We start from the raw sequence: 20,289 nt of genomic DNA on the forward strand, positions 1-20,289 counted from the left end.
ACGGGCCCAGCCGCTCCGCGGCATGTGGGATCTTCCCAAACGGGGGCACAAACCCGTGTCCCTTGCATTGGCAGGCGGACTCTCAACCACTGCGCCACCAGGGAAGCCCTGGATTGTTTTTTTCAATGCTGAATTTTGAGAGTTCCTTTTATATTTAAGTGAGTCCTTTGTGAGATATGTGGTCTGTAAACATTTTCTTCCAGTCTGTTGTGTGGTTTTTATAATCTTTACAGGGTCATTCACAGAGCAAAAGTCTTAAATTTGATGAGCTCCAAGTTATTGGTTTTTTTCTTGTTTAGGTCATGCTTCACCTCTAACTCTAATCTTTTTTATTTATTTATTTATTTATTTATTTATTTAGCGGTACGTGGGCCTCTCACTGTTGTGGCCTCTCCTGTTGCGGAGCACAGGCTCCGGACGTGCAGGCTCAGCGGTCATGGCTCACGGGCCCAGCCACTCCGCAGCATGTGGGATCTTCCCGGACCGGGGCACGAACCCGTGTCCCCGCATCGGCAGGCGGACTCTCAACCACTGAGCCACCAGGGAAGCCCTAATCTTTTTATTTTTATGTGTTCTATCTCATTCTTTTAAAATTTACTGTCATTTTTGCTTAATAATATTTTCTAATCTTTGATGTATAGTACATATCTGAACATAAAATTGTGGGTCTCATTCTGTTGTCTATTCTTTTGTGCTGGCTGGCTTTTTGTGTGTGTATGTGTTAGCTATTTTTGATGATTTTTTTTTTTTTTTTGCGGTACTCGGGCCTCTCACTGTTGTGGCCACTCCCGTTGCTGAGCACAGGCTCCGGACGCGCAGGCTCAGCGCCCATGGCTCATGGGCCCAGCCGCTCCGCGGCACGTGGGATCTTCCAGGACCGGGGCACGAACCCGTGTCCCCTGCATCGGCAGGCGGACTCTCAATCACTGCGCCACCCGGGAAGCCCTGATGATTTGTTTTTAACTGAGTCATATTCATGAGTTTTTGTATATCCTGTTGAAGCTGCATTCTTTTGGAGATAATTTACATTTGCCTTTGCTTTGTGCTTAGGATCACTTTTGACTTAAGCCTATTTCAATTATCGTCCTGAGGTTTTTCATACCTATCAGATTTGGTGACTTTAGCCTGTAAATCTGAGGATCCGTTTGTTGTTTTGAATTCTTAAGGGATATTTTTTTTGCCCTCTCATTCTTAGTGTAAATGTTGGGAAAGGCAGTTCTTGCAGCTTCCTGGAGATTAGTGATGGGAAGGTTGGTTGGTTGATTTCTTTTTTTTTTTTATAAATTTATATTTATTTTTGGCTGCATTGGGTCCTCGTTGCTGCGCGTGGACTTTCTCTAGTTGCAGCGAGCAGGGGCTACTCTTTGTTGCAGTGCGTGGACTTCTTATTGTGGTGGCTTCTCTTGTCATGGAGCACAGGCTCTAGGTGCATGGGCTTCAGTAGTTGTGGCACGCGGGCTCAATAATTGTGGTGCATGGGCTCTAGAGTGCAGGCTCAGTAGTTGTGGTGCATGGGCTTAGTTGCTCCGCAGCATGCGGGGTCTTCCCGGACTAAGGCTCAAACCCATGTCCCCTGCAATGGCAGGCGGATTCTTTACCACTGTGCCCCCAGGGAAGTCCCAGTTGGTTGATTTCTAATTCACCCTTATACTTAGGTGTATCCTTTTTTGTACCAGGATTTTGCAGGGTTATTACGTTAGACTCTGTAACTTGAGCAGGTTCTGGACTATGTCTTCTGTCTTTCCTGTCTCCTGTAGGCAGAAGAAATAGAAGATCAAATTCACTGGAGTTGAGCAAATGTACTGAAAGTGAAAGCTGTCTTTAGAGCTTTGCTTGCTTTTCTGAGTTCCTGCTGTGACTTAGTTTTTGGTCTAAGTATTCCTTAGTATCTTGCCAGCTCATACAGTTTTTTAAAAAAATTTATTTATTTTTGGCTGCGTTGGGCCTTTGTTGCTGTGCGCGGGCTTTCTCTAGTTGCAGTGAGCAGGGGCTACTCTTCGTTGCAGTGCGCGGGCTTCTCACTGGGGTTGCTTCTCTTGTTGTGGAGCAAGAGCTCTAGGTGCACGGGCTTCAGTAGTTGTGGCACATGGGCTCAGTAGTTGTGGCTCGTGGGCTTAGTTGCTCTGTGGCATGTGGGTTCTTCCCGGACCAGGGCTCGAACCCATGTCCCCTGCATTGTAGGTGGATTCTTAACCACTGCGCTACCAGGGAAGCCCTCATATAGTTTTAAGTAAAGTTTAAAAACGATTTTAATTGATTTTTTCAATTATTTTCTTCAGGTCATACTGTGTAAAACAAGCAACTCCTTCATATCTTTTTCAAGCTTTCCTTTCTTTTGTCCATGTTTCCTTTCTCCATTTTGTGGTTCAAGATGCATCTCAGGAGTCATCACCTCTCAAAAGCTCCCTGCTTGAATTAGAGGTCTCTGCCTCATTCTTTCTTTCCTTCCTTCCTTCCTCCTTCCCTCTCTTTCTTTCTTTCTTTTGTCTGGCTGGCACAGCCTGTGGGAATATTAGTTCCCCAACCAGGGATTGAACCTGTGCCCCCTGCATTGGGGGCTGGGAGTCTTAGCCACTGGACGGCCAGGGAAGTCCCTCTGCCTTATTCTTTCTAATCACATTGTTCTGCAGCTTACTGGTTCCTTGCCTGTCTCCATTCCCTCCTTGTCTGTGACCTCTTTGAGGGCTAGAACTATGTTGTTTTCAAAAAATCTCCATTTCCTGGCCTGACAGAGTATCTAACAGCAATTGGGGTTAGAATAAACATTTGTTGTTGGTAAATGCTATAGGTTATCATAACCTGAATAACAATCTGGCTTTCTCAATTTAGGACTACAAATACAAACACAGAAACAAAGGAAGAAAGCACTCAAGTCCTTTGTGTGCTAATTTGCATACCATACACCTCTTCAGGACACTTCAAATACTACTTAAGGCCAGCCTCTTTCTTCAGGAAATGAAATTGTTTATCCTGTTCAATGATCTCATAGGTAATTGACACAGGAAAACTCAGGTCTTCCATTACGAGGTCTCCACACCCAAAGAGGCCGGTTTTAAAGTGTGGGGGAAGTGTTCTGGGGAGGGTGTGGTATGCAAATTAGTGTAAGAGGGACTTGTCTGCTTTCCTGGAATCTATTCTGATTCCCCAACAGAAAACCTATTTCCATTCCCATTGCATTATGCAGTTTTGTTGACCAACTGGGAGCTTGGATGGGTGGAATTTCTAATTTTGATGCAGCTTGTTGATTTTTACAGCACTGTTCTTGAGTCTTCAACTTTTCTTAGCGAGGCAATTTTTGGAAATGAACATAATTCTACTTACAGCATAGCTTTTCATATTAATTGCGTCCCTTAATCTTTTTCTTTGAAAGTTAAATCACACATTTTATCTCTTTGTATTCAGCTTTTTGTATTCTTAATTCTTGCGCGGGCGGGGCAGCAGTGCTAAAAGGAGGTTTTTAGTACGAAGAATTCATTCTTCGTGACTACGCCTTAGGTCTGGCTAAGGTTATAGAAATCGTCAGTGCCTTGCTTTGTTTAAAGAGGCAGGGTTCTAGCGTTTGCTCTTTCTTAAGCTTATCGTGTGCCAGATACGGCACAGATATATTTTATCTCAGTTATCATTCACATTTTTACAGCCGTGAAAAGTACAACTCAAGTTCAGTGTCTTGCCTTGGGTATACCAGGGATTCCAACTCAGGTCACAGCGCCCTCGTCTTCACCGGTCCCCCTCCATCCCCCACCTTTTCGGGTAGTTCCTCGCTCCATCGAGGCCACCTGGGATGACGCTGGGGGTGCGGGGGTAGTCGGTCCTGGCCGGCTACGAAGACTCCACGACCGACTACACGGCGCTAGCTAGTCCCGCGCGCATTCTGGTTTTTCCCATCCCCCCACTTCCTAGGCGGCTGCCAGACCTGGAAACCATAGAGCTGAAACAGCCCAGAGCGTCCCTTCCGTGGCCGCCGAGCGCTGACGGCGCGCCGTTGGGCGGGGCCTACTGGCGGGGCGGGGGAAGAGGGGGGAGAGCCGGCAAGGGAAGGGCTGGCCGGCCTTGCAGCGCCCCGCAGCGGCCAAGTCGGAAGAGGTCTTGTCGGCCCTGCGGCGCTGGAGCCCTGACGCACGGAGCTCGAGAGCGAGAACGGGAGAGAAAGGGGTAGAAATGGCGGCTCCGCTTGGCTCCCGCTGAGTAGGTTGAAGCCGGCGGAGGGTCTGAGCTCTTGGCCTGGAACATCGCTCCCGCCTCCCGCTACCTGCCTTCGCACGCCGACTTCCCTTCCTCTGCCCTTCCCTCGCCTGTCCTCGTCTGCGCTGCGCAGGGTCCGGGTCGTCTTGTCTTTCCCGGCCCGGCTCCACTAGCCCTGACTGCCCGGCAGGCGGGCCGGCCTTCCTCGGCTCTCCCCGGCGCGGCGGGAGCCGCGGGCGCGGCGTGGACCCCGTCCTCCTGGCTGAACCATGGTGAACACCCGGAAGAGCTCTCTGCGGCTTCTCGGATCTAAGTCGCCTGGGCCCGGGCCTGGGCCTGGGGCCGGAGTAGAGCCTGGGGCGACCGGAGGCAGCAGCCATTTCATCTCCTCTCGGACCCGCTCCTCCAAGACCCGCGCTGCCAGCTGCCCCGCCGCCAAGGCCGGGGGAAGCGGCGGCGCCGGCGTCGCTCTGGATGAGGCCCGGGTAAGAGCGCGGCAGCCCGAGTCCGGAGGCTTGCGAGTCGGCCCGGCCGCCGGCGCTTTGTCTGGCCAGGTTGGGGCAACAAGCCTCCAGTGGAGACCGCTCGGGCGGCCGGAGACCGGGTCTAGGGGTGCGTTGGAGGATGGCAGCCGGCTAGGTAGGGCCACGACAGCTTTGCTGGCCCCGCTCTTTTGTGTAAAGAACAGGACTTGAGTCCAGGGGAGAGGGCTATGGGGGGGGTGTCTTTTCGGGGAACATTAGAACAGCCTGCTTTCCGTGTCCTTGTCCTGCCTGAGAGGGGAATTCTAGGGGAGCAAGAGCGAAGGGCCAGAGTTCCCGGGTGGAAGGGTTGGAGAGGAGAAGTGAAAGTTTTATGCGGTGTCAAACCCTTCCTGTAAGTGTGAGAGCTCCTGCCGGTGTCTAACTCCAGCTTACTCTCAAACTGTTTGGGGGTGGTTCAAGTTTGTGAGGAAGTGAACGGAGAGCTCCGGTTGGCAGCCAGGCAGGGATGGTGAAAAAAGTTTGGAGCTGCTCTGACACCAACTTTAAAAACAAAATCAACACTATCGCCTCTCCAGGCAGGAGCGATCAAACGTGATGTTTAGCTGGAGAATCAGCCAGCCAGCGAACCAGGGTTCTAGTAGGGACTCGGTAGAGCTTTCTAGTAGAGCCTTCAGATCACAAAAGCGGCACGTCGAAAGAAACGTGTCGAATATTATTTATAGTAGGCACTATCATCTCCAAATTGTTTGGTGTCTTGGATGTCTCCATTTTTGCTTTGGGAATAGTTTATAAAAGGTGAATTAACACCATCGTCCTACTACTGCGAAAGTGACATTTGAAGAAGACCGGTGATGATTTAGTATTTTTTTTTTAAAGTGGTAGATCTTGAAATTTATTACAGGGTAAGGCTCTAAGCTAGCACGTATGTTTTATCACTTTAAAGGAATTGATAAGGTTGTGTTATGAGATTGGTTATGAATTCAGAAAAGAGTGTTGCATCTGTCTAGAGAGAGGCTAATTTTCTAAGAGTAATTTGACTGGAACTTGTTCATTTAACATAGTCCTTTAAATCCACATCATTTTATTATTCTTAGGGGAGGAAAGCAATATTTCATTTTCTGTAGGGGTCTACAAGATTATGTTGGCATACAAATACAACTTATGTACAAATTATATTAAATACAAATTATAAATACAAATTATGTATTTTTTTCTCTGTATCTTATACTGTTCTGACACTAATCAGAATGAACCAAGGCAAATACAATAGACATATTTTACTGTACTTATCTGAAATATGTTGTATCTTTGAAAATATAATTGGCCTTTATTTTGCTAAAAATCTGGAACATATTTTAAAAATTGCTTTATGAGTAGACTTATTTTGGAGCTTATAGCTAGCTCTCTTAGGTGGAAATAAGAAAGCTAAATCTGAAAGTTGTGCAAACTATTCAGAATAATTACAGACTTTCTGTAGAAATTATTGCAAACATGTACAGACTTTCTGTAGAAATTATTGCAAACATGTACAAGCTTACTGACTTTATGAAGCTAACATATATTTTAAAATAAAAGTAATTTAAGAAGGGTTTGTCCTGTATCCTTAAGGACAAGTAAAATATTTAGAGTGTAAGCATTTAATTGTATAATGCTATGAATGCCTAGCCTATTAGAGCAGTGTCTCGTTTATGTGAATCAATTAGCTCATCTGTCACTGATCATTTTGTGGTCCCGTTTTTGAATTCATGGATATTATGCTGTCCTTACCCCCTGAGGAATAAGGTGAGGTAATTTGTCAAGCAGCTGTTATGGAGATGTTAAAAGGCAAGGAATCAATAATCTAATGTAGAAATGAACATGGGGTAGCTTTTCAATTGCTAGAAGAATGAAAGATATTAGAGCTCTTTCTAGAAGGATACTAATGAAACTTTGTTTCAAAGGTCTTTTTAAAATGTATTAAAAGACCATGAACAACAGGCCAGTGGAGAGTTACTTTGAAACATTTGTTTTTCAGTGTTAAGAAGGTTGATATTTTGACCCTAGTAGATGATGGAATGATCTAATTGCTTTCTCCGAGAAATTTAAGAGATTTACTAATCCTATGTTGTGATTGGTCCTTTAGAAGAACATAAGTTATAATTCTGAATTTAAGTTTATGTATATTTTTGAAGCCGGTTGTATATTTCCTTGTTGTATATTTCTGAAATGGGTTGATTTGAGTTTGGTAAGCTCTTGCTTTCAAGTTTGTTTTATGTTACAAGAATTTAGCACTCCTGATTCACCCTTTCTGGTGTACCTAAAGGCACCCTCTGTGTCTGTGGTGTCTTAGACATTTGCTGTCATCTGTAAAGACTTATTTGGTGGAAAATGGGTTGCTAATGTCGTTGCTTTAGGACGTTGCTTTATTTTTGTAGGAAGAAATGTATTCCTCTTGATACGATATAAATTGAAGAGGTTCCCTTTTTTCTGTTTTTGTGTGATATTCTTCACTTTACAGTTGATGCTGATTTCCACCCACCCCCTGGCCCTGACTCTTTTTAGACTATTTCATCCACTGTGTCTAGAGACATTTTATTTGCTCTAAAAAGCCTTAGGACCACGATCTGTCATAGCTTTGCTTTCCCCCCAAGTGTGTGTAGGGTGGGGAAATACACACATGACACATTCTGTAGGTTATTGGAATGATTTTTTTGTGCCTATACTTTAATGTCAAGTTGACTTGTGCTCTGCAGTTAGTTGTATAATAATTACTGCTATATATTGATACTTGGCTTTTTTGTTTGTTTAACATGTATAAAACTTCACCTCTTTTAGGTTAACCTAAATGTCAGTAATTAGCATTTATTTGCTTCACCTAAGAGTCACTCTCGGCAAACTAATACTGTAGTCACAGAACTGGAAAGCAGTCTTTGAAAATATTTCAACTCTTTTTCTACCTCTTTTAGGCCTGTTTGTTGGTACTTTTGGCTTGTCATTAGCTTTTTGTATTTTTTGAGCTTTTTTGAATCCACATCTTAGTTGAGAGAATCAAAATACATATTTTAAGTAACTTTATAGGTAAATTTGTTTGATTTTTGATTTTATTTTTAGAAAATAACCTCTCAATCCTTCTTTAATATGCTCTTTTATCATTCTATACTTATTCTTTTCCAACATCCATTCGTTTGCCAATGTAACAGAAGCAGAGTGGTGGAAATTGAGGGTTAAACATGGAAAAGAAGTCTGAGAGGGAAATGTAACCATGTATATAACTCTCAGATGAGTAGGGAAAAATACAAGTTCCTCAGAGTAGAGCAAGTTTTTCCTTATATCAGATTCATATATGGGGCTTCCCTGGTGGCACAGTGGTTAAGAATCTGCCTGCCAATGCAGGGGACATGGGTTCGAGCCCTGGTCCAGGAAGATCCCACATGCCGTGGAGCATCTAAGCCCATGAGCCACAACTACTGAAGCCCGTGCGCCTAGAGCCCGTGCGCCACAAGAGAAGCCACTGCGGTGAGAAGCCCGCGCGCAGTGAGCCCGCGCACCGCAACGAAGAGTAGCCTCCACTCGCCCCACTAGAGAAAGCCTGCCTGCAGCAATGAAGACCCAATGCAACCAAAAATAAAATAAATAAATTTATAAAAAAAAGAAAATAATCTTACCTTAAAAAAATTCATATAGAGCAGCATATGGGTGATATTGAGTAATGTTGTAAAACAATTTCCCCGTCACAGTTTTGAAGCAAAGCAGCTATAGAGTTCATAGGATTATCTCTGGTATCCAACTGAAAATGCAACTTTAAAAAATTCATAGCTGATTCACTTTGTTATACCCCAGAAACTAACACAACGTTGTAAAGCAGTTATACTCCAATAAATATGTTAAAAAAAAAAGATAAAATAAAAAAATTAAAATGTCAAAAAATAGAGAGGGAAATGTGAAAAAAAATTCAGTTTTTGGCCATTTCTGTAGTTCAAATATACAAACTTGCAGTTTTTTAGGTCAAGGGTGAAATTTACACTTGTAGAAGTGAATGCATATTAATTCCTTAAATCATTTTTCCTGGCAGATAATCTTTTTAACCATCCTTGGATACATCCTTGATTGCATGTCTTCTAAATACTTAATTATAGATAAACCTGTAACCTCTGAAAGCTAGGTGGACAGGTGGTAGGATTAATACTTGTTATGAGAACTAAGGAGCCCAACCAGTGTCTGCACCTGAATGGGGTGTGATCCTGTCTCTTTAAGGTTCCACTTCAGAAAAGTGCCGCATTACTTTGAATTATGTATTTGGTATTTTTTTTGGACATACATAATGAAGTTTGATTTCTTGATATTTGGGTTTTTGATCTTGTACTAGGCATATTTTATATTTCTGTTATGTCTCTGTGCTGGGGGAAGATTTTGTGAAAAATGAGTTGAGTAAAAAGCATATGGAATTTTGGATAAAAAGTTCTATGGAAGTACAGAGTTAGGGGGAAAAAACATGTAAAATGTGCTATCTTTATTTAAATATGAGCTAGACGGTTTTTAGAGAGGTAACTATTGTGTGTGGCTTATATCAAACAATAGAAAAGTTATCTGTTAAAATTAATAGACTGTGATTTGTATTAGCTTTTAGATACTTTGAGTATATGCTGTAAGATTCTGAACTTCAGATGCTTTTGAACTGTGAGTATTTTGGTATAAGATTTTTTTTTTTTTTCATTTTTAGATTGTTATTGTAGTTTTATGTGGAGGTTGAATATACGCCTTTGGTTAAAGTCTTTCTCTCCTAGACTCTTCTATTAGAGTAGGCTGTAAGCTCCCTGGGACCAGCCACTATATCTTACTTTCTTCCCGACTGCTGCATTCCCAGGGCCTAGTGCATCATCTGGCATATAGAAGATGCTTAATAAATATTGATACTTGTTAAATGAATGAATGAATAGCATATTAAGGAGCCGATCTAGTATGTGAAAATTGTGTTGATTGGACTCTGAGAATAGAGGGTAAATAAACCATAGCCCCTACCTTCAGAGCTCTAAGTATGCACACGGTATACACATGAGAAATTAACAGGATAAATCAGTTCAAGATAGGGGCCAGGGCTTCTCTGGTGGCGCAGTGGTTGAGAGTCCGCCTGCTGATGCAGGGGACACGGGTTCGTGCCCCGGTCTGGGAAGATCCCACATGCCGCGGAGCGGCTAGGCCCGTGAGCCATGGCCGCTGAGCCTGCGCGTCCGGAGCCTGTGCTCCGCAATGGGAGAGGCCACAATAGTGAGAGGCCCGCGTACCGCAAAAAAAAAAAAAAAAAAATCTGAAAAAGTGAAGAAGGATGCCATTGTACAGTCAGAAAATACTGTACGCACTGTGTATAGACAGATTTTTACTAGAATATCTGGAGTTGTGGTGTCTAGTATTGAGACTGGAAGTATGAACAGTAGCCTATAGGGATATGAAATATAGGACAGTGATTTTTCAGTAATTGCTTTGCTGCCTGATTTCACGGGGTGCGTGTAGGGAGAGGAGCAGGCATATCACGTAGAGACCACTCTTTGGCAATATTTTTGCTTCCCAGTATTTTAAAGATGGCTTGGGTAAAAAACCCCTATAAAAAGACTAAGCCTGAGGCCTTGTGGTCTCCAGTGTACTTGTGCTGCCATCTTTCCCTCTACTTGGTGATACTGATTTATCAGTGTGTACATTTATTTTATGCTCTAGGAATCTATTTATCTCTGGGGTAGATAAGTGTTTTCCATTTGTAAAAAATGTTTCATACTTTAAACCTGTTGAAAAAACATTATATGGTATATTTATATATGATGATACATACTATTGGTTAAATATGTTTAGCGTTATTAGTTTCCATCTGTATTCTAGGACCCGAATTGGGATCTCTGGAACAGTGGTGCTTCAGATACCCTTAGAATGAAATGTTCTCTGATCTTGCCAGATAGGAACTTGGAAGTCATTGAGTTTAACTTTTGGTAGTGAGACTTCCTTATTCCTTTGTTCTTTCATTCAATCAACAAATATTTATCAACCAGCTACTACGTTAAAGTGTTAAGTGCCATGTAGACAAACATTTTGTCTCTTTGATTCATTGTTATAGGGCTGTCATGTTGCAAAAGTCAAGGAGGCACCATTCACACTATAGTCTGTGTTACTGGCTCCCCCTGGAATTGTGCAGTGTACTCCTTGTATGTTACATACTGCAATTCAATACCCAGAAGTGGAATAGAGTATATGTGTACTTAAATATTATCTCTAGATTTGTTGTTCTGGTCTCCATTTCTGGAGTAGTGTATAGGAGTTCCTATATCCCTACACCCCTGCCAGTATTTGTCAATATCTAGCTTTTCAATTGCTTTTCTTTGATTATCAATGAGAATGGGCAACTCTTTATGTCCTAGTAATTTTTTTTTAAAATTTTATTTTGGTTGTGTTGGGTCTTAGTTGGGGCCGGCAGCCTCCTTAGTTGCGGCATGTGTGCTCCTTAGTTACGGCCGGCGGGCTCCTTAGTTGTGGCATGCGAACTCTTAGTTGTGGCATGCGAACTCTTAGTTGTGGCACGCATGTGGGATCTAGTTCCCTGACCAGGGATCGAACCCGAGTCCCATGCATTGGAAGGCGGATTCTTAACCACTGCGCCACTGGGAAAGTCCCTGTCTATAGTAATTCTTTAAAAAATTTCTTCATCTTTAAAATGCTTGTTAATATTTTTGTTTTCTACTGGAGTTGCTATTTTTGTTGTGTTTTCCAAGAGTATTATAGATCAGTGGCTTTTAACCTTTTTTGTGCCATAGTAAGGGATACTTTTTATGTTGTGATGCTGTACACACATACAGTTTTACTTTTCCTGTTTAGGTCTTTGATTTATTTTATTCATTCTACTAGACAACCTATACTTTGTAGCGCCACTTTATAATATACCATGTTCCCATATATATTCTGCTTTGATCTCTATATTCTTTTTTGTTGGTTTATTTATTCTTACGGCAGTATCATACTGTGACTGTGGTTTTGAGGTATGTCTTAATATCCTAAAAGGCAAGTTCTTCCTCTTCGTTATTTTCAAAGTTGACTTACGTAGTCAAAGATTTTGGTATATATTTCCAGTTAAGATTATGGACTTCCTTTAAAGATCCAACTAGAATTTTGACTTTTTAAAAAAAATATTTACTTATTTTATTTATTTTCCTTTCTTCCTTCCTTCCTTCCTCCCTCCCTCCCTCCCTCCCTTCCTCCCTTCCTTCCTTCCTTCCTTCCTTCCTTCCTTCCTTCGTTCTTCCTTTCTTTCTTTCTTCTCTCCCTCCCTCCCTCCCTTCTTTCTTTCTTCCTTCCTTCCTTCCTTCCTTTCTTGTTACATCGGGTCTTAGTTGCGGCACGCGGGCTCTTTGTTATAGCGTGCGGGCTTCTCCCTAGTTGTTGTGTGTGAGCTTCCCTCTAGTTGGTGCGTGGGCTCCAGGGTGCATGGGCTCTGTAGTTTGCGGCACGCAGGCTCTCTCCTTGAGGTGCGTGAGCTCAGTAGTTGTGGTGCGTGGGCTTAGTTGCCCCGTGACATGTGGGATCTTAGTTCCCTGACCAGGGATCGAACCTGCGTCCCCTGCATTGGAAGGCGCATTCTTTACTGCTGGACCATCGGGGAAGTCCCATAGAATTTTGATTTAGAAATTTAAAATTTTTAATTTAATTTTTTATTTTGTTTATTTATTTTGGCTGCTCTGTGTGGCTTGTGGGATTTTTGTTCTTCCACCAGGGATTGAACCCGGGCCCTTGACAGTGAAAACATGGAGTCCTAACCACTGAAGCACCAGGGAATTCCCCCAACTAGAATTTTGATTGGGAATGTTTTTGAATTCCTAGATTAATTTACAGAGAATCGACACTTTCGTATTAAGTTGTCCATGAGCAAGGAACAGCTCTCACATAGCATAGTTTGCATATTTTTCTTGTGGAATTTGATGCTTTTTTTGGTGACCTAATATATTGTCAGTTTTGGTAAACATTCTTTGTGTGCTTGGGAAAAATATATATATTCTATTAGATGTAGAAAAATGTAAATATATATATAAGTATATATATATGATGGAAAACATTGAGATGGAAAAATATTACAGTGTGAATTTATTGATTGTTGATACTCAAATATCCAATTTTGTCCCTTATTAAGATTCTACCTAGGGAGTTCCCTGGTGTCCTAGTGGTTAGGACTCTGGGCTTTCACTGCCATGGCCTGGGTTCAGTCCCTAGTCGGGGAACTTAGATCCTGCAAGCCGCGGGGTGTGGCTGGAAAAAAAAAAAGATTCTACCTAATTTTTTTATTGTTCGGATTCTTCTGGTATACATATACATATATATATTACATAAACTTTTAATTTTAGAATAGTTTGTAATTTTCTTCCTTTTTAAAAAAGATTTATTTATTTATTTATTTATTTTTGGCTGCGTCAGGTCTTAGTTGTGGCACGTGGGATCTTCGTTGAGGCATGCAGGATCTCTTGTTTTGGCTCGCAGGCTTCTCTCAAGTTGTGGCTTGTGGGTTTTCTCTTCTCTAGTCGTGGCGTGCAGACTGGGCGGGTGGGCTCTGTAGTTTGCAGCAAGCAGGCTCTTTAGTTGAGGCGCGTGAGCCCAGTGGTTGTGGTGCGCGGGTTTAGTTGCCCCATGGCATGTGGGATCTTAGTTCCCTGACCAAGGATTGAACCCATGTCCTCTGCATTGCAAGGCGGATTCTCTACCACTGGACCACCAGGGAAGTCCCTCTAATTTTCTTCTTGCTTTATTCTTTGATCTATTAGTTATCTAAAAATATATTGTTTACTTTTCCAAATTGTTGAGCGTTTATTTTCTAATTACCTTTTTGGTATTTACTTCCAGTTTAATACTCCTGTACTCAGAGAACATATTCCATATGATTTATTTTATTTTATTTTTTAAAATTTTATGGGCTCCCTGGTGGCGCAGTGGTTGAGAGTTCGCCTGCCGATGCAGGGGACGCGGGTTCGTGCCCCGGTCCGGGAAGATCCCACATGTTGCGGAGTGGCTGGGCCCGTGAGCCATGGCCGCTGAGCCTGCGCATCCGGAGCCTGTGCTCCACAACAGTGAGAGGCCCGCGACCGCAAAAAAAAAAAAAAAAAATGTATTGGAGTATAGTTGATTTACAGTATTGTGTTTTCCATATGATTTTGATCTTTTGAAATTTGTTATGACTTATTTTTGTCACCCTGTTTATGGTTAGTTTTGGTAATTGTTCCACGTACACTTGAAAAGAATGTGAATTCTGCCATCGGCGGTCCAATGTTATAGATGTGTCCACTAGACCATGTTTGTGCGTCTTCTGGTTTTAAAGGTTTTTCCTTTTTGTGTGTGTGTGTGATTGCTCTTAAGACCTAAATGTCTGTTGATTAACTCTTTTCTTAAAAAAATTATATTTCCTCTAACCACATACTCTTTAACATACTCTTGTAATGTTCTACCTCCCTTCTTGCCCTATATTGTCTAGAATTTTTGTTCTGACTTTTTTATGGGTATAAGTACTTTTCCTTTTTGTTGGAGTTTTTTTCCAATAACAATAAATTTCACTAAGATACCAGTTTATCTTACTTTTTATGTCTTTGCATTATTATTCTGTATTTATTTCTCTTCTTTGTGAATGCTTCCTCCAAGAATATTTTCAGTCTGGGACTTTTTGTGACAAACTTTCTGAGGCATTACATGCCTGAGAATATTTTCATTATGCTCTTTAATTTAATTTAAATGAATTTAATTTAATTCATTTAATTTAAATGAAAACTTGGCTTGATACAAAATTCTAGGTCCAGTACTTTAAGAATGTTACTTTATTGTCATCTTGTATTCAGTGTTACTCTTGAAGTTTGATGTTTGTCTGATTCTTTTGTAGGTGTTCTTTTTCTTTTGAAACTTTGTAGAATTTTTTGGTCTTATGTTTCATAAATTTTACTGTATTTTAGGCGTGGGTTTTTCCATCACTCTCTTGTTTGGCAATCTTAGATCTTTTAGTCTGCGGTTTTTCATCTATTTGATTGTGGTAAATTTATTTCTTAATGGTAATCTAAAATTATTATTATTTCTTCAACTATTCTTTCTCTTTTTCATTCCTTCTGGAACTCATTTCATTCAGATGTTGGCACCTAGAAACATTTTGTCTCTAAACTGATAATAAAGCAAACTTTTTAAAGCACTTTTGATGGCATGCTGGAGAACTTTACTGAACTTTACAGTTATTTGAGTAAACAAGACTTGGTGCTTCTTGTTGCAGACCTCTGTTGACCATTTGGTACCTGTGTGTCAAGTGGCCCACTTGTCAGGGGATAAAGCCTTGAAGTTGCTTGATGAAAGTTCATTTCCTTTACGACTTAGTAACATCCTTTATCTAACGCATACTTCAGTGCTCACACTTAGGGTGAGTGTTGCAGTTGTGTACTTGATTGTGCAAGTTAAGGGAATCTACTTTTAAAAAACAAAACTGGGCTTCCCTGGTGGCGCAGTGGTTGAGAATCCCCCTGCCGATGCAGGGGACACGGGTTCGTACCCCGGACCAGGAAGATCCCACATGCCGCGGAGCGGCTGGGCCCGTGAGCCATGGCCGCTGAGCCTGCGCGTCCGGAGCCTGTGCTCCGTAACGGGAGAGGCCACAACAGTGAGAGGCCCGCGTACCGCAAAAAACAAAAAAACAAAACTAAGCCCTGGTGCAGACCTATACCTCCTTAATCAGTGACACATTATAATAATTTAAAATGTGTATATAGAGACAGTAGGAGAACCTTCTTTGAGATATGCAAACAAGAGAGAAACTGGTGCGGGGTGGCTTCTATGTTAAAATTTTGAAAATATTTTAAATTAATTTAAAAATTTAATTTAGTTTTCATTTTTTAGTTATTACTCTTCTATTTAAGTCTCCAAGTTTATTAGGTGGGAGAATTGAGGAGAAATGATAGTTGTCCAAGACCATATGATATTTTAATTTTTTTTTGACCATATGATTTTAAAGGCAACAATTCAACTGGAAATGGAAGTGTCTTTCTTTAATTCTTTAATATCTATTGAGTGACTCGATGTCCCAGACACTGAAGATAAAGGAGTACACAAGACTCTTAACCTCAGCTCCTTGGCAAAATATTTTTATTTAAAAATTATGAAATCAGTATTTCAAATAATATGGAAGTGCACAGAAAAAGGAAGGACCTTCCCCATCTCCCCTAATTCCTCTAGCTCGTTCTTCCTAGGGATAATCACTGTGAAAGCTGGCGTACGTCTTTCCAGACCATTGCACGTGTATGTATGGGTTATTTATATGTGTATGTGTGTGTATGCATATATAACAATAATAATAATTATTATCTTTTTTTGACTGCACCACTTAACTTTCAGGATCTTAGTTCCCCGACCACGGATCGAACCCTTGGCCACTGCAGTGGAAGCACGGAGTCCTAACCACTGGACTGCCAGGGAATTCCCTATATGTGTATACTTTTAACAGAAATACAATCATACCTTATATACTATTTATGATAGTTAATTTTTCTACTTAACTATGTATCATGTACATTCTTTCATATCTGTCCTTGCTGGCTTTTTAACATTTTGTTGTATCATTACACCATCACTTTAACTTTTCCCTATTGATACACAGTTACGTTGTCTCCATGTTTTTAATATTATAAATAATGTCACATAAAATGACCTTTCTCTTTTAGGCAAAGTGGAAATAAATACTGAGTCAAAGGTATACTGTACTTTAAATTTTTATAGGTTTTGCCAAATTGTTTTATAAATAGGCTAAATCAGTATGCACTCCTCTCCCCAGTACTCTCAGCACTGTTAAGTTTTTATATACCTTTTACTGGCCGATTTAAGGAGTTAGGATTTAAGTTTTTTGAAGGGCAGAGTGTTTAATCATCAAGTATCTTTAGTATCTAACACAGTAACAGGTGTTAATAAATTTTGTTTGTGGAAGGAATGGATCCCTGAAGATAATTAATAAGCTTATGAAATTATGTTAATACCACAAAGCCAAACAAGTATCCTTACTTGAGACTGTATCCACTGTCAGGCTGCAGGTGTAATATTTGTTACTTATACTTCTTCACCTGGTTCTAACAATCTTATTAGGTAAATAGTAGTTTTTGAATTACAGTGGTAGTGCTGCAATATAAGACTGGTTCTGTCTAACTTTTAAGTCTGTGGCATTTTTCAGTATGCCTATTGTCTCTTCGTCATTAAAAATTTTTTTATTATTTATTTTTGGCTGCTTTGGGTCTTCGTTGCTGCACGCGGGCTTTCTCTAGTTGTGGCGAGTGGGGGCTACTCTGTTGTGGTGCGCAGGCTTCTCATTGTGGTGGCTTCTCTTGTTGCAGAGCATGGGCTCTAGGGTGCACAGGCTTCAGTAGTTGTGGCACGTGGGCTCAGTAGTTGTGGCGCAGGGCCCTAGCTGCTCCATGGCATGTGGGATCTTCCCTGACCAGGGCTCAAACCCATTTCCCTTGCATTGCCAGGCGGATTCTTAACCACTGCGCCACGGGGAAGTCCCTCTTTGTCATTTTAAGTAGTGTAATATTTTCAGGTAAAAGAATTATCTTCCAGGAAGAAAAATGCAGTTTAAACTATAATAGGCTATTTTTATCTTTTTACAACTCCTCAGCTCACTTCTATATATTTTTTTCCCTTTCTGTATTCTTTCATGATGATTGTTTAGAAATATTAAACTAGTAAGCCATTGCTCTTGGGATATTTGAGGAAATTTTAGGACATTTTGTGTGCCTGAAGTTTTAGGACTTCGTAGAATAGTACTGGCTCTAAGAAAATAAACAGCAGTGTGAGTTTTGTTTCCTGAAGTCATGGTAACTGCTGCCTCTGTGAATTCTTTTTACAAATGAAAGAAAAAGAAATTGACTGAACTTCTAAACTCTCATGAAAACAGGAGTACCTGTTTTTAAGAAAGGTAGAAAAAAAGGCTGTCTTATAAAGGAAATTGGAAAAGATTGATTGCACCCATATACTTTCTGATCTAACCTGTTGGCAGTTCCTGTTCTGTTTTTTCTTGTCTCTTGAGGATCTTTTTCTCATCAGTTATCTTGCTCTTTTTTTTTTTGGCCTTGCTGTGTAGCTTGTAGGATCTTAGTTCCCCAACCAGGGATCGAACCCAGCGTTGAGAGCGCCAAGTTCTAACCCATGGACCTCCAGGGAATTACCCTCTTTAAAATTTTATTGTATTTTATTCTCTTCTGTGGTTCCTTTTCTTCTGTTTACAAGAATCCAGGTCTTCTTTTAAAAAAAGAAAATCCTTCACTGCCTTCTTTGACTTTGTAACCTCTTTAAGCCTATTATCTTATTCTTCTTAATTCTGACACATAAGAGTAGCCCTGTAGTTTATCAGCTCTACATATCAGCCCTGTAGTTTATCAGCTCTACATTCTTACCACTCACTGGGTTCTTCACTTAGTGATTTCCACCTCAGCATTTTGCAGAAATTGCCCTATCAGAAGTTACAGTGACCTCCTAATTACCAATCCACATGTTTATCAGCTTTCATCCTGTTTAGTCTTTTTGTTTTTTAAATTTAATTAATTTATTTAATTTATTTACTTTTTTTGGTGTGCGTTTGGTACGTGGACTGTGTTTTGGCTGTGTTGGGTCTTCATTGCTGTGTTGGGTCTTCATTGCTGGGTGTGGGCTTTCTGTAGTTGCCGTGAGCGGGAGTCTACTATTTCTTGCGGTGTGCGGGTTTCTCATTGCGGTGGCTTCTCCGTGTTGCAGAGCACGGGCTCTAAGGCACATGGGCTTCAGTAGTTGTGGCATGTGGGCTCAGTAGTTGTGGCACACAGGCCTAGCTGCTCCGTGGAATGTGGGGTCTTCCCGGACCAGGGCTTGAACCCTTGTCCCTTGCATTGGCAGGTGGATTCTTAACCACGGCACCACCAGGGAAGCCCCATTGTTTAGTCTTTTTGTAACCAACTTCCACTCCCCCTGTTAGAGTGAGACACTGTATTTTTCTTTAGTTTATATGAGATCCTTTCTGCCTATCCCTTTAATGTAGGCATTTTTTAAAGGTTTTGACTTTTTTGTCTTTTTTTTTGCGGTACGCGGGCCTCTCACTGTTGTGGCCTCTCCCGTTGCGGAGCACAGGCTCAGCGGCTATGGCTCACGGGCCCAGCCGCTCAGCGGCATGTGGGATCTTCCCGGACCAGGGCATAAACCCGTGTCCCCTGCATCGGCAGGGGGACTCTCAACCACTGCGCCACCAGGGAAGCCCAAGGTTTTGACTTTTGCCCTCTTGTTTTTTTTTCTATATATTATTACCTGTGACGCTTTTATTACAATTTCATATCTATCTCTAGTCCTCACATCACTCTATCTCAGAACTGCATTTCTGACAGTCTGATAGACATCTCCCTAGATTTCTGGCTAGAATTCTAAACCTTATTTTCAAAATTGGAATTCACTGTTACATTTCTCCCGTCAACATATGCCTCCCGTCCCCCCACCTTCCTCCATAGCTCCTAAAACACAAAATCCACTTTTTACACCTGCCCAGTCTTTATTTTGAATATTGGTATTACTAATATTTTAGTTATTCAGCTTTATGTAATCAATTTCTTATTTTCTGCTTTTACAATTCTGTATGAGGCCATCATCAAGACTTGAATTAATCTATTGGTCTGCTAATTCACTTATTTCCTTGAATTTTTCATTTTTTAATGCTCTACTTGGGTACATTCTTTTTGTCTTTACATTGAAGTACAGGTTCTGGATTTCTGACAAATTGTGATCCGGGCAGGCAGCCTTCCCTGAAAACCAGGGCAGCATAAATTCTTCTCTGTTTTATTATTTTCAACATTTTTTACCTATTTTTACAAGATTTATGGTAGAATCGTGTTCAGTATTTGTGGTAGCTGATGAGTATGGTTTAAGAAACTGAAGACTCAAGGAGAAAATCATTTCTGTAAATTGGAAAAATTTTCTGCCTGATTTTAGAAGGTTAGAGTTTAAGAGAAAAAGTCACTTAGGTGGGGATGACTTAACTTTTCATTGTACTTTTACTTTCTGTAGTATTTGACACTGTTACTCTTACACTTCTCTTGGAAGTTATCTCATCCTTGAATCATGTTCCTCTGACCATTCTACGTGTTACATTACTGTTACAAAATAAAGTCCACGTGATTTATGATGTCTTCCTTCATCTCTGTTAGCAGTTATCATTTTTTGCTTTCAGAGAATTGTGTATTTCTACTATAGTACTTAGTATAATATGCCGTATATCATTACTGTGACTGTTTGTGAACTCAACAGATTGTGTATTGGGTTGTAAGTAGGTTTTACTCTTTTTTTTACCATCTCGCCCCCAACCCCCATGTCTTATGTACCCAGTAGGTCCTTAACAAATGTTTGTTAAATGAAATTATTCCCTTAGTTTGAGATGCCTTTCCTGCTCGTGGATTGTAATCACTCTGACACATATTGCTAAATGACTCTGGGTAGGTTGCATAATCTCTCTTAAATATTTTTGTCCTGAAACTGGCAACGCCTTCCCTCAAAGGGTTAGGTTATAATTAACTAGTAAAATGCTTTGAAGAAGTTAAAGTTGAGCATTATGATCATCCTATTAAAGGTGAACTGTTAGTATCAGGTTTGTAGG

General features: G+C 41.0%; 1 protein-coding gene across 6 annotated transcripts in view; it reads left to right on the forward strand.

Moving 5' to 3' along the window:
- The first annotated feature begins 4,082 nt into the window (after window positions 1-4,082).
- The window catches only part of ATAD2B (ATPase family AAA domain containing 2B), a 151,144-nt gene continuing 134,937 nt past the window's right edge, over window positions 4,083-20,289 (forward strand). For all 6 annotated transcript variants that reach the window (XR_013831073.1, XR_013831074.1, XM_079940979.1 and 3 more), the window contains exon 1: window positions 4,083-4,667. Coding sequence is in view for 4 of the 6 variants with exons in the window: in XM_079940979.1 (XP_079797105.1) it covers window positions 4,452-4,667 (216 nt within the window). In the remaining 2 variants the exon portion in view is untranslated. The remainder of the gene's footprint in view (window positions 4,668-20,289) is intronic.

The sequence above is a fragment of the Stenella coeruleoalba genome (genome assembly GCF_951394435.1).
Source record: "Stenella coeruleoalba genome assembly, chromosome: 13".
Taxonomy (NCBI): Eukaryota; Metazoa; Chordata; class Mammalia; order Artiodactyla; family Delphinidae; genus Stenella; species Stenella coeruleoalba.